General features: G+C 44.1%; 1 protein-coding gene across 2 annotated transcripts in view; it reads right to left on the reverse strand.

The window, feature by feature from the left end:
• Positions 1-14,720, reverse strand: part of GAREM1 (GRB2 associated regulator of MAPK1 subtype 1) — a 173,152-nt gene that overhangs the window by 95,728 nt on the left and 62,704 nt on the right. For both annotated transcript variants that reach the window (XM_073212728.1, XM_073212727.1), the window contains exon 2: positions 10,791-10,931. In XM_073212728.1, coding sequence (XP_073068829.1) covers positions 10,791-10,931 — 141 coding nt within the window. The remainder of the gene's footprint in view (positions 1-10,790; positions 10,932-14,720) is intronic.

Genomic DNA, 14,720 nt, shown 5'->3' on the forward strand with positions numbered 1-14,720 from the left:
TATGTCATGTTGATGCATATTGCAATCTGAAGCAGGGAAACCAGGCTTTACAATGTTGTTTTAATTTTTTAAAAATCTGTTTATCCTATTTAGAGATGCACCCTTCTCAATATGAAGAAGGAAAGCCAGAGTAACTAACCGGGGGTCTGCAGGGACTGTCCCACTGAGGCCCCCAAAATTCTCTGCCATGACACATGGCTGCCAGCATCTCATGCATGTGCGCAGGAAGTAACATCTATTCACAGACTGTCTGACATGTTTTTTTCAGCCTGGGTGACAGCTTGTTCTGTTTTAGAAGTTAACTCTGATACTGGCTTTCTGGGCAATGTCTATCAGGAAGCCTCTCTCCAAAAAGTGGGCATTTTTAATAATGCAGCACAAAATAAAATGAATTGCTACTATAAAGATAATGGTAAGAGTAATAATAAGTATCTGGCCTTCTCCATCTTGGTGCCATGGACACTTTGGGCTGGGTGGCTCTGTGGTGTGTCCTGTGCACTGCAGAATGTTTAGGGGTGTCCTTGGTTTCTACCCACCAGATTACAGAAGCTCCATTCCCCTTGTCTTGGCAACCAAAGTGCCTCCACGCAGCCCAAGTCCAGGGCATGGGGAGATGGGCACAGATTTTCAACTGGTTGAGCGACTTGCTAGTTGAGAACCACTGGTCCGTGTTAAAGAAAGAAAACAGTAATTTGCTTTCTTAAATAAGGAAGTAACAGAGTGACCAAGAATTGTGATGTTTTGATCTTAACAAGTCAACCGATAATATACGTATTTTCATTCACAGAGAAATTTATCATAGTATTGAAAATATATTACCACACTATTTCATTTAACTTATCAAACTTTCCCAGATTTTGACACAGAGAACAAAGCATCCCTACTCGATGTAGGAAGCAATGTCATACAAGCAAACCCATTAAATCCTCACGGTATCAATCTTTCAGAGCCTGAGATTTCCATACATCTTTTCTTTGGTCTCTCGTCTTGTCCCTTACTCCACACCCCCTCATCTGCAGCGTCGTCTCTGTGGGATCCGGCGGGCCTGGACACCACGAGGTAGAGCACTCTTGCTGGTCCGGAGGCCCAGGACCCCTGACAGGGGACACGTCTATCGAAGGCTCTGATGGTCCCCCAAGATCACAAAATCTTTCCTATTGCTCTATTTTCAGGAAGAACATGAAAGACTACTTTCTTGATGAAATTCATTTTTAGGAGAAAGAATGTTTTAGCAATAGAAAAAATGGTAGAGATGAATTAAAACCATTAGGAAAACGTGTGTGAGAAAACGCCTATAAAAAAGCCTGTTTCCTTAAAAATTGGGCAAAAAGAAAAATCTCAGACTTATCTTTCTCTCCCTTTCCCTGTTCCCTGCATCACGGTATCAATCTCTGCCTTAGCAGCATTTCCCCAGGCGCTCAGGCCTCCCCCCAGGCGCTCAGGCCTCCCCCCAGGGGCTCAGGTCTTCATTATCTTTTAAGTCTATTTCAACAACCTCTTATCTGATTTCTCTTACTTTCTCATTTTCATTCAGGGGCAGTAGGGAGGTGATGGGGGTGGAGGGTTACAGCCTCACATAATCTTTTTAGAACACAGATCATGTGAGGGACCCCCCACCCGCCCAACCAAAGGCACAGAGATTACAGTTCCCATTATTCATCCCAGAATTCAAATCCCTTCATCATTTTTTCCAAGCTAGATTTCTAACCTTATTTTCTAAATACCCCTTCCTCTTCTATCCCAAAATTATCTTTACTATTGCCCATAAAATTATCTTCACTATTGCCCACAATCCAAGTGGTCAGACTGTCCTCAGACTGGAAAGGGCCTTCCTCCCACGTTCACCAGAAGGCCCTTGGCTTTGATTTCTCAATCCTATTGATCGCTCAGTCCAATAGCTGCTCAGCATTGTCTGCGCCTCTAGTAGAACCATCATTTAGCCATCTTCTCTTACAATCCACAGAGCTGTAACTGTGGAATAAGAGACCAGACTTGTTCTCTAGGCAGTTTTCAGGCATCTTTGAAGTTAGGCCTTTAAAGATGAATCAATTTCCATTAGGTCAAAAATATTTAGTAAGCCCTGCAGTGTTTTGTTCAAGCCTGTGCTGTGAGAGATGCACTTGCCTCCAAGGAGCCTTTGGTAGAGAAAAGAGTAAGAATAAGATGTAAACACTCGGGCAAAACTGCTACAGGGATTCCAAAGCAGAAGGAAGAGGAGGATCTTATCTCTGTGCCTGCTATGGGAAGCGAGGAAAAGCTTCTTGAGGCGGGCAGTGTTTGAGGCGGGATGTCACAGCCGGGAGGTGACTGATGTGTGGGCCCTCCGAGTAGGAGGAAAGGACAACAGCAGGGAGGCAGGGTGGCGGGGGGGCTTGCGGCACTGCCAGCGAGTGTCCCCCAGACAGCAGTGCTCTAAGCCACTGGGCGCCCGCCCCAAAGAGCCCTGTGTTGGACAAGAGTCTGCACCCACATGGGGCACATCTGAAAAGCCTTGGTGGGGGGCTGAGACACAGAGCCGTGGTTGGAGAAAACCACCACCTGACTGTAGCAGAGGACTGACCGGCCGACACAGGAGGCCCTGGGGTCTTCGCAGCAGGTGAGACCTGGTGAGAGTAGCTGGCAGGGGCAGGTACTGAGGACGAGGATTCCCACCCCAGGAGATGATGTGAGCTGCGAGGGGCTGTGGAAAAATGTTCTGCCACCGAGTACTGAACTCATGGTATGCAAAGGCATGAGGGAGAAATGGAGTGTTTCAAATGAGAACATGCCCATGGTGTTCATTTACCTACAGGGACTGGGACCGTGGAGAGAGCAAAGGTCCCGTGTTCACGCTGCTTGTGTCGTGCTCCTCGGCCTGTCTCACTCCTAGGGACAAATCCCATGGTGTCCTGTGAACAAGTCCCAACCAGTGGGAGGCCTGGTGGTGTGCACTTTACTAGAAGCACAAAGGAGGGGTCTGAGTCATCTCTCCTCTTGCCCTGAATGGCAGCTAAGTTTGCCTGGTATATGTGGCCATCGTTTCCCTGTATGAGGTATGACAGTATGACATTGTGTATGACAGTAACCCGCAAGGGCAAGCGCGTTCACAGGGGGGCTCCCAGAGGCCAGCGACTACCCAGAGAATTGGAGCGAAGGGACTTCAGGAGGTTCTGCCAGCATGGTGATTGGGTTTGGACACATTAAGTCCATTTTCTGAGAAGAAAAAGAATGCAAAGCAATTCCCAAAAGCTAAAGGGAAACTTTTAAAAGGTCACTACTTCTTAGAGGTATAAATCCAACATGGAAATCAAATTATGATGTGAGACAAGCCCGTCTCCACCCATGTTATAAACACCCCATAAACAGTGTGGCTGATTTCAGGCAGCTTGTCCAAACTCCCACCTGATGTTAACCGCATTACCTCGTAGGTCATGTTATACTTGAACCAGAGTTATCCCTTTCACGTACCAACTTGCTGTTCAGTATCGACATATGAGTAGGAAGGAAACAGAAACGGTAGCCTGGGAGTTTCACACCCCAAATGTCATCCCTCCTCAGTGCCAGATGTTTTGGTGTTATGTTTTTGATCCTAGATTTTTTGTTTGTAGATGCAGTATGGGATTTGTGAGGATTCTGGGAGTAAACGGGCTGAAAGGTGAAAACAGCAATCAAGGGATTCTCAAGTTTGTACTTATTTCACTAGCGTTTATAGATCAAGAAGAGCCACCCAGCACAACACCAGATAACCTTCCACTGGTCTTGCTCAGACTCACCCTTTGTATACCTCCTATAATGCTCTTATTTGAAGAAGAAACTCTAAAACAACTTACCTTTCTTCCCAAATTTAACACACACACACCCATCCCCTTAAATCACTACCCCTGGCTGGGAGGCTCCTGCACCTCACCCAGAGCCACCTCTTCCCAGCTCACCTTTCACCCAGTTGGGTTGTCCCTGCTCACACCTCACACCAGAACAAACAGCCCAGGGAGAGGTGAACTTTCACCCCTACAGAAACTACCTAAGACCGTAAATAGGATTCAAGGACTGAGGCCCAGTGCTCTTGGTGAGAATGCCACTTGAGTTTCACATTGCAGTTAACTTTGCTGCTGGTTGCTAAGTTTGAGTCCATTTTTCCTTCTTTCATTAGAGAAATTTTTAAACATATAGAAAATCAGGGTAATGCACATGTATGTACCCTTCACCTAGATTTAACAACTTTAACAGCTTATCTTATATTCACTTATTTTTGTTTGTTTTTGACGTATTTTTTAAATTATAATCAAATTTCCCCCAAATAATTCAGTATGTGTCTAAAAAAAAATATTTTCCTTTATAACACTAGTATCATACCTAACAAAATCAAAATAATTCCCTAACGTCCTCTCATCATAAATGCCATTCATATGCTGATTTCCTTGGATTACTGTTTTAAGTGAGAAGTGAGACAAGAAGGCTGCGCCAGAGGCTGGTGACAGTCCTGGGGTCATCTGCTGTCAGAGGTAGACCCTCACATGACTTCTCTGTCCTTGTTAAAATATTAGGGTGAACGCCCAGGTGTGAAAGACACCAGTCAGCCTGACCACAAGCACTAGGTCACCCCAAGCTGTGAAAATTACTCGTTATGCAGAGAAGTGGAGAGAGAGGGAGGAACAAATGCCTCCAGAGGGAACACATGGCCGAGACAACTTCCCAGGCACCAGGCTATTATGGTACTTAAATAGTTCCCCTCTTTCTCTCCTGAATCACTCCCCCTAGCCTAGAAAGAGTCTTCAGACTCCATTAGTCTTAAAAAAATGAATACTAGACACCTTTCGGCCCATGTCCTCTCTTGGCTTCTCCCTAATACATCCTGAAGAGAATAGCTGATCCCGTGAGCTGTCTCACCTTCCACTCATTGTCGCCCCCACTTTGTAATCTAATTTCCCCCCTTCTATTCACCAAGACTGCCTTTTCGCAGATTTCCATGACCACACATAAAGCCCTTCCCCAGCCCCTGGCTTCTGGCAGCGGCTCCCGTGCTTGTGTGCAGGGCTGCTGCACCGACCCCTGCGCGGTGGGAAATCTGCGCATGAATTCCCATTCCCCCAAACCACTGCTGTTGCCCAGAAGCCTACCTGATAACATATAAAGTCGATTAACACATATTGGGTACATTCTGTATATTAGATGCTCTATTCTTAGAGTAAAGTAAGTTTGAGAAAATGTTTTTTGTCACAAATCTCCAAAAAATTTTCCAATGTATTTATGGAAAAAGATTCATGCACATGTGGACCCACACAGTTCAGACCTGTCTTGTTCAAGGGTCAACTGCATTTACTTAATTTTCCCCTAGAGTCAGAATGCTGGTGGGGAGCTGTGTGTGAAAGGAGAGAAAAGCAGAGCTTTACCCAGTTTACTGGCTGGTTATAATGCTTCTCCTCTAGAAAGGGTCTTTCGGCACCACCCAGGCTGTAGTGGTCAGGGAGGCGGGCTCTGGAGCCACACACCCTGGGTTCAAACCACACTCCTAGCTGTAACATTACAAGACCTAATTTCTGTGAACCTCAATTTGTACTTGTGAAAAATGCAGATGACAGAACCTCCTGAGCTTATTGTGAAAGCTGAGTGAAGGAATAAAAGCAATATGCTGAGTTAATGAAGTGACTGGAAGACAAGCATTATGTACATCTTACTTCCTGCTAACTATGCCCTATGGATTCAGTTATGAAAAGCGGGTATTTCTTAGGTATCTGATATTTACTACTGGAGAACTGGCTGGGGCAATGTTCCTCAGACCCTGTGAGGTCCTATGCCTTTCTAAAAGTTTGGCTACTTCCCATTTTATCATCTCACATAAAAGAGAAAGTACATAAAGTGTTGTTCAACACTAGCAGTGACTTTTATAAATGGATGGTTCATGCTAATTAAACTTCCAACCCAGGAGAATAAAATTAGCTTGTTTCAACATTTCCTTTTGTTCAGTAATTACAATTTCAGGTTATGTTTGATACCACATTACTATAATTTTGCCCAAGAGACAGACACTGCTCACCCCCATTTCAGAAGCAGGCACTGCCAATATAAATCAGGGGTTGGCTGAACAAGGGCCTTGTGGGCTTCGCAAGCAGTTCTGACCAACCTGTGTCCCATCTAGGGTCACTTATTTTTGCGCATGCTGTAGCTAGGAGGGAAGTGCTGAGATCATTTTAGTTTGTTACAGATTCACCGATTTGGAGAATTTAAAAATAGAAACCGAATGTGGATGCAGTTTATCTCGGATGCTTCTGTTCAGGCAGCTATCTGTTCACCCATGGTGACAGCGAGCACCCCACCGAATGATTTGAATTTTCATAAACCCAGCCAGAATTCCACTGCTTCTCAAACTGGTGGACCATGGACATTCAGAACTATTTGCTCAAAGCTTTGTCTCTTTGGAGCACTTTTTCAGATGGTTTTCATGAGACAGGTGATAATGAGGAGGTAACACTTACTCAGTACTCACGTACCAGGCACGGTGTTCAGTCATTTACACAAATTAGATTGTGAAGAATCTTGATGGCGTTTTCTGAGGTAAGGCTCCATTTTTTGGACTGGGAACTCAGAGCTTAGGAGGGCAAATTAAATTTGAGAGGCAATGGCATATCCACGTTTTTGTGGAGCCTGAGGTTTATATGATTTTTAATGGAAAAACATGTCAAATTGTGAGGATCAGATTAGGATTAAGGCCCTAGAAGAAGGGGTCAGGATAAATAAGGGACCCTGAGATATGACCTTTAGAGGTAACCAGCTTTTGTCTGCTTGAGTTAACCACTCCGAGCTGCAGAGACAAGGGAATATGATGAACAGAAATGTGAATGTAAAGTGAAAATCATTCACCTTCAGAAATTCTTGGCTGTGATTAAACTGCATAAGGCTTTTAAAATTAAAAAATATATATATATATTTGTTTGTTGTTTAATGCGTCCAGATAAATGTGTGTGGGGGAGTGCAGTGTGAGCGACCAGCTGCGCACGGAATGCCAGACAGTGATGTGGGTTGTCTGAGTACGCAGGACACAGACAAATTCTGAGTCCTGCATAGTATGTTCCTTAGGAAATCCTCGACCTTCTGGGGGCACTAAGAAGTTACAAAGCTCAGATAAAATTTATCTGGGATGTCTTGGGAATAAAACTTGTCTGAAAGCAGCAATCACTTTTCTAAAAAATGCCAATTTTTCTTGAGTGGCTTCTCTGCTGTTAACAGAATATATGACACTGACTGAACACATTGCCTCGTGGAATCACTTGTTCATTATACAAAGAAAACTCCTTTTATCCAAAATGAAAAACTTATTTTGCCAGAATGAGGTAGGTGTTTACTGTTTTCCCAAAACCCATCTAATAACTTCAGGCAGCATAAGGCAATTCTTATTACCACCACATCAGAGTGCAGTGCTGATAAGAACATTAAGTGATGTTTGCCTTTTCTTAGTTCTATGAAATCATTTCTTTTCACGAGGTGTCTCATAAAAATCTCTGATAAAGAATATGGAAAATGCAGTCTGAATTGTGATGTCCAAAAATGCCAAGTTTTACTACCTTCCAGGTGGTGCACGAGCACAGCTGCCTAGGGCTGTCCCGCCTGTGCACTGCACAACCCGGAGGCACCATTTACAGAGTCCAGAAGGTTAGGGGTGTCACCTGGGACAGGAGTAGGGGGGGCGCTACCGGAAACATGGTAAATGACGTTAAAAATCGGTAAAACTCAGTAAATGGTAGAAGGGAGTATATTATACTATTGCAACCTCAAAATAAGAAGTCAAAACAAAAACAGTAGTCAAACAATTCAGAGGAGTTTGTGTCTGGCCTGCTTTAATGAGCAGAGAAGTAATTCCACTTGTACTTAGTTGCAAAATACAGGGTGAAGCCTTTAGGAATGTTTTTGCCATTACCACGATCATTACCACGAGCATCTGTCGAGGCGTTCACTAAGGAGAGCACCCAGAAGGGTGGTTCACCTCTGTGGCCTCCTTGATCTTCAGTACCTCTCAAGGGAAGGGCCCCCACCGTGCAGGGGTGGTGGTGTGAAGGACCAGAGGGCTCAGTGAGTCGCCTGAAGTGATACAGAGAGTACGAGGCAGAACCAGGAAGACAGCTGGGCTGATTACAAAGCTGGAGAGTTTTATTACCATGTCAAACTTATTTAATTATTAATTGCTTATAAATTTTCTCCAAGACTGGGAGATGATTCTCAGCCTAGATGAAATTCTGACAAATGAGTAAAATATGTATGGATCAAGATTTCTTCTAACTAAAACTAGAGCACAAACAAGCCAGAGAGACTTAAACAATATTTTTAGTTTCCACAATTTACTTTATGCTTCTTTTCTTCCAAGGGTTAAACTTGGTACTAAATATGTTCTTTCAAGTAAAATACACCTCAGTATTTCCTTTCAAATGATATCTTACAAAATGTCTCCTGACCCATCTGGCCCTTGCTCAGGACAGAGTCTGTGTTGTCCCCACATCAGATGGTGAAGCCTGAATCCCTGATGCGGGGGTAGCTGGAGGCGGCACCCTTGGGAGGTACCTGGGTCCTGAGACTGGAGCCTCCACAAGTGGGATCAGCGCCCTTATCAGAAGGAACAGTAGACAGACGGCACTCTCTCAACATCGCATGAGGACACGGCAGGAGAAAACAGCCTTCCGCGATCTAGGAACCAGGTCCTCATCAGAGACAAGCAGCCTCCAAAACCGTGAGAAAGACATGTCTGCTGCCTGCAATCCACCCCCTCCGTGGAACCTGGGGAGCAGCTGAACTAAGTCCCTATTCGAGTTTTTCTTTCCTGTAGGATGTTCTCTCTCCTTCTAATGTGAAGTAGTGTGATCTCACCCATGTTTCCTTTTTGTCTTGGCAACAGTATTTCTTTTAAAGAAGTATCTTTTCTGACATGATACCTGGTTTCCCAATTACATGCACTGTTCTCTTCCCTGCAGATAAAGGAACATACCATATCTTTCTTCCCAGTAGAAGCTGAATGGTTATTAATTTAAAAATATATTCAAAACAATAAAACATCTACAAATACTTGCAGGTGTCTGAGAAATCTTACCATCTGACACTGTGAATGCCCATTCCAGAAAGCAGGTTCCAACCCTGGCTGCACATTCAACACCAAAATTTAAAATCCTAATGCTCAGCTCACACTCAAGAGTAATTAAAGCAGAAGCTTTGGAAATAGGGCCTGGATGGGTCATTTTTAAAGCTGAATCAATGCACAGCCAAGTTTGAGAGCCCAAGATTGAGAATCTATAGCCAGGAAGAATCTACCTTTTGTGTACAGATCCAAAGGATTCACAAATGATTTTCTAGAATTGGTCTCGCTTGTTAAGGAGTGTATAGTCTAACTGGCATGATGTAGAGAAAGGTAACTGGATGAAGATTGAGGACACGTACCAAATGAATGTGGTATATATAAACAGACCCTGGGGACAGCTGAGGATGCCTGCACCCTCCTGATGCAGTGCCAGTCTCTGGTCAGAGCAACGCAGAGGAAGGCCGCCCAGCTAGGGAATGGCATTAATGGAAAAGGATTCATGGCAGAGGAAGTAACTGATGTAGCCAGAGTGGAAGGTTCACTCTTCAGAGCAGGAAAGGTGAGTCTGGAGAAGCAGACCAGAACCACAATTCTAAGTTCCTCCTTCTTCCATGAAGGCTACTCCTCTGGCTAGGAAATTTAAGTCTAAAGGACAACATTTCAGGCCAGAGGAATCCTTTCTTATGATTTTGTTTAATAAGAAGGAGTTTTGAGAAGCTGGCGATCCCTGTCATATTGGCATTTGAAGACTCCTGGAAATAAAAAGGGTGCCAAACGATTCATTCATTTAATAAATATTGACTATTTACCATTTGCTGCCATTTTAGGCAATGAGAATACCGCAAAGTCCCTTTTCTAGACAGACAACCCTCTGGGCACTGCAGACCTTTCACTCAAAACATAATGGCAGAGGGTGAGGGCTACATAATTTCTAATTGATTAGAGGATCGGGGCTACATAATTTACAGGTAATTGATTGGAGTGCTCTGCTACAGACTTTTGAAAAATTGACCAAAAGTAGAGAAAAAAAAATGATTCTTTATATAACAAACTATAGGCACCAGGAGAAAGTATAAGATAACTTAAATTTGTTTTTTTAAAGTATATTTATAAGCTACCACTACTGAAAATTAATTCAAGCCACTGGATGTATCTGAAACTCCTAGGGCAGTACTGCATACAGAATGAGCTTAATAAAAATCAGTAAAATGGCACCGAGTAGCATGAACTGAATGGAGTGCCAAGTGGAGGAAGAAGGCAGCCTTCACCTTGATCTGACAGCAGCAGTGAGGCCACCTCAGCTGCCTGTCCTAAAAGCCCGTTGCGAGGAAGTCTGGGTATCTGAACTGCCAACTGGACACTTTTGAAACCAGACAACAATGCTCATTTGTGAAATGGCATCTTGTGAAAAATGACATCAAAGTCATTCTCAAAAGCAACATTTCAAGGCACCCAAGATTCCTTGGACCCTGGGGCTCAGAGGTTGGCTGGTCACTCAAGAAGACTACAGAGGCATTCTTTGTATCTGTAAAATTATCATTTTATAAATACCTAATAGGAATCCACATTTAGCTACACGCATAATTAGAAATACGTGTGACAAAATGAATCACTGACAGTTAAAACAATTACACAAAGTAAGTCATTATATGCTCTAGTTTTAGGCAATTCCGCTTTCTAGCTGTGGAGGGAAAAGTTAGCACATTCAAGTCCCCATCTTCTGTGTTTTCTTGCCCCATGAAGGAAGTTTTACCTGCATAATGTACCGGAATCTCGATCTTTGGCCCAATGACGTAGTGCCCCTCCTCCAGGCTATGGGCAGTGATGGTGGTCCACTGGCGGCAGGAGTGAATCAGAAGGTAGTCATTTTCCCGCAGCCCTTCTATGCATTCCCCTAGAGACAGAATTTTACAGAAGAAACTTAGAATCAGCAGCTGCTACACCACACTCTGCATAAAATTTGACTAGTTAAAACTTGACTGATGCAGAAATTGGTAGTTCATGCCAAGGTAAGCTCACTTTTGAATTAGCAATAAAAAGGCATCCATACCAAGCTGACAGTTCTACACAGGATTCCACAGAAATGTTCCCTGCTTATTAGCAAAGAGATTTCCAAAACCTCATTGCAGATGATTATGTTTCAATCATAATAACACAGATATTTATTAAATGCCGACAATACATTGGGCATTACTTAGATGCTCTGCAAATGTTATTTCATACAATAATATTATGAGGTAAGTTGTGTTCCTTCTTTACTGGTAAGAAAAACCAAGGTTCAGAATGGTAAGTAACATGTCTAAGCTCACAGATTTAATAAGCAGAAAAGCTGGGATTTAGGCCTTGAACAGACTGACTCCAAAGTTTATGCTATTAAACACTACAATTTAACTACCAAAAATAAATCATAAAGTTTTCTCTGTGTTGAAACAGTACTTGAAATTAAATGTTTATCTCTCCTTTAAAATTTTATGTTTTGCTAGTTCTCTCTGGCCTCCTAACCAAACCTCCCAATTAATTAAAAACAATGAGGCTGTAAAGCACACAAACGAAATTATTTTTCATTTTAATATTTTAAGTGCCTTTTTAGCACTTGAACAAATGACAAACTATTTCAAAAGAGAAATCCACTCCCTGAAACTTAAAAGTTGGTTTTTTTAGATGCTAATATGGCCCATTTCAGTAAGCCTGGTTTAGTAATTTTAAATTACTCAAAGAAAACACCTGAAAAGGCTAATTTCTTAATACAAAAAATAATTAGCCTTCCTTTTTTTGATGTTTAAGCAAAAAAGATATTAGTGATTTAACCATGTGTTTTGAAATGGCATTTATAGATACCTCAAAAATTCTTAGAAGTGTTAGTGCTTTTTCAATAAAAATATGTAGAGGCTGTAATGAGCAACTTGATTATCACAGCCACAAACAATGATGAGATTTATTTCCAAACCAGTGAGGCCACCATCTTTAAACCAGTCTTAATGGTAGAATATTTTACACCTTTGTTGCAGGAAGTGCAGAGTTAAAAGTTTTCTGGTGGGGGGGGGAGAGAGAAACAGACTTGGGAGTAGGGACATCTGGCAGGAGGGGGAGGGTCCAAGTAACGGGGGCGGGGCGGGAAGGGCCGGGAGGCTTCAAACCACACTCCCCTGCCCTTCACGCTTTGGGGGGACCAGGTTCACGAAGACACCTGCCGGCGGAGGTGGGACTCACGAACCCTTCGCATCCCTCCAGCACTCAGGGCAGGAAGGAAGGCACTCTGGAACTGCCCTCCAAAGAAGAAATCCAAGGCCCCCTGGGAGTTCCGCCCAGGAGGCAGCAGTGTGGAAGGGCCGTACCCACAGGCAGCAGGCGCGAGTCCCCAGCGCGGCCCTCAAGGGCAGCGGACCGGGTTTCGCCAGGGCTGCTCCCACCACTGCCGGGGCCTAGGCGGGAACCTTCTCCACCTATGGTCTACGATACTGCCCACCTCACAGGGCTGTTGCAGAGACGGGGCAACGGCCATGGGAAGCGTGCAGCCAGACTGGCATACTGGTGAGGGGCAAACAGGGAACGCTAGCTATTAATCTTATCTGCTGCAAGCTTTTTCTCTCTAAAATTTAATTCTTATAGAAACTGTAATTTAGGTCGTATTATCCTCCTCAGGTGAGGAAATGACCTTCAAAGCTGTCAAGAAACTCGCCTAAGGCTGCCATGGGCTCCAGAGGAAGAGCCTGAGTCTGGGGACCCTACAGCCCCCTGCCCCTCCACCACCACGCTGTCCTTGGCCTTGACAAGAGCCAACAATAATCCAAGAAATGGGGGAAACTGACCTGCGGCTTCAAATCTCACTCATGCCCCCCACCAGCACGACTGGCAGGGTTCCCAGGGCTTGGGGCACATCAAAGAACGAAGCAAAGACCCCAGCCCGGATTACCAGCCAGCAGGACAGACCCAGAGCCCGTGAACGCACATGGGTAACTGGGAGTGAAAGGGCTTTGGGAGAAAGAAAGATCAAGGGCAAGAGGGTCAGCAGCAAGGGAAGGAGAGCAGTTGACAAATTCGTCATCCCCATTATCCAACCTGCACTTATTTAGCCTTAAAAAAGGAGCTTGAGGAATAACTGGCATACATAGAGCTGTACATATTTAATGGGCACGATTTGATGGCCTACCACCATGACTGGGTGGTATCTTTTATGCACAGAGCACTGGGGAACCACTTGGTCCCTGCATCCAAGAAGTCAGCCTTCTGCCGGTGAGAAGTGCTCAAGTGTAATTTTATGTAAGGCAGGATGTGATGAGTGCTAAGGAAGAGTAAGAAATCTGGAGCGGAGACGGGGCTTAAGTAGAGAAGGTCAAGAGTAAGGTAAGAGGAACATGCGGCATTGGGCCGGTCCTTCCTGGGGGGATGGGTTGGGCTGGAGGGAGGGGCAGGCCGTGCGGAGCCGGGGAAGGGCCTGGGCAAGGGCACAGCCAAGCTCCGGTTCAGGGGAGTCAAGGCCTGCGGCCCTGGCAGGGACAGACAGGAAGGCAGAGCCCCAGGCCACGGGGCAGGGGCAGGGGACTCAGGGAACACTCACTGCCACTCCAGGGGAAGAGGAAAATGTCATTTTCTGCAGCTAAATTGTTATATCATAAAAACTGTTTTGATTTTACTCCACAGTGGGCTCTAAAGAGGCGGCCAAGAAACAACTGCAGTCAAATTAATCAAAATGAAAAGGTAATGTTAAATCCCACCGCTAGCCAATGTGGTAGACACTCTATCAAGAGGGTTCAGAACGGTTTTTGAAGCCAGAAAGTACTTAAGAAAGCAATGCCTTACTTTGAGACTGTCTTTTTTTTACTTTTTGAACAACTGAACCATGCACCTTCTTTAGGCAAAGTAAGTTTCACAAAAATTGTCTAGAGATAAAACTTAATATAATCACTTAAAATGTCCTCAGGTAGGCCACCAATAAGGACATGGCATTAAATGAATTCATAAAGTAAACAATTTTGTCATAGAATTATCTTGTTGCTTAACTACTATGAGCAACGTACTGAAACATTATTTAGCTCAAAGATGTACTATCAGTAAGTCTAAAAGAATCACATGGTAATTTCCAAAATATATTAATGCCATCCTGAAATTTCCCCACTTCAGTTTTAACACTAGGAGAATGAGAATCCATATTGTCTGCTAAAAATAATTAACTTCAAAATATAAGATAAATACAACCTGGACAAGCTCTGTTCCTTGGCTGCTAGGCCAAGATTAACCTTCTGACTCACCTTTCTCACCTCTCCTTGTTACCTTTTCTGTTTTTCCCCTTGACACACAAGCTGTAACTGTAGGACTTAAGGCTCCACCGTTAGCCCTGTTCACCTTTTCTCCTTCCTTTACACACCTCTCAAGGATTCAGTTGGTTACTGATAATACCAGTTACTAACTTCTTTTCTGAGCTCCTAGTCCAGACTTTACCTTCCACACGTCTACCTGATGCCTGCCCCGCGGCCCCCGCCATGCATTCAGGTATAGTTCGTATGTCCAAGAAAAACCTCCTGAAACTCAGCTGTGTTTGGGGACCTGGCAGCACAGTGGGGACCCAGGTTACCTGACCTCGTAGAGATACCTCTTGGGGCTGGGTTGGCAATCTCCTGCTCTTCACTCTTTCAACGTATTCAAATACTGCTGCAGCAAACCTCCTGAGAACCTAGCACTGGTC

This window comes from Manis javanica, chromosome 9 (genome assembly GCF_040802235.1).
Source record: "Manis javanica isolate MJ-LG chromosome 9, MJ_LKY, whole genome shotgun sequence".
In the NCBI taxonomy this organism is placed as follows: Eukaryota; Metazoa; Chordata; class Mammalia; order Pholidota; family Manidae; genus Manis; species Manis javanica.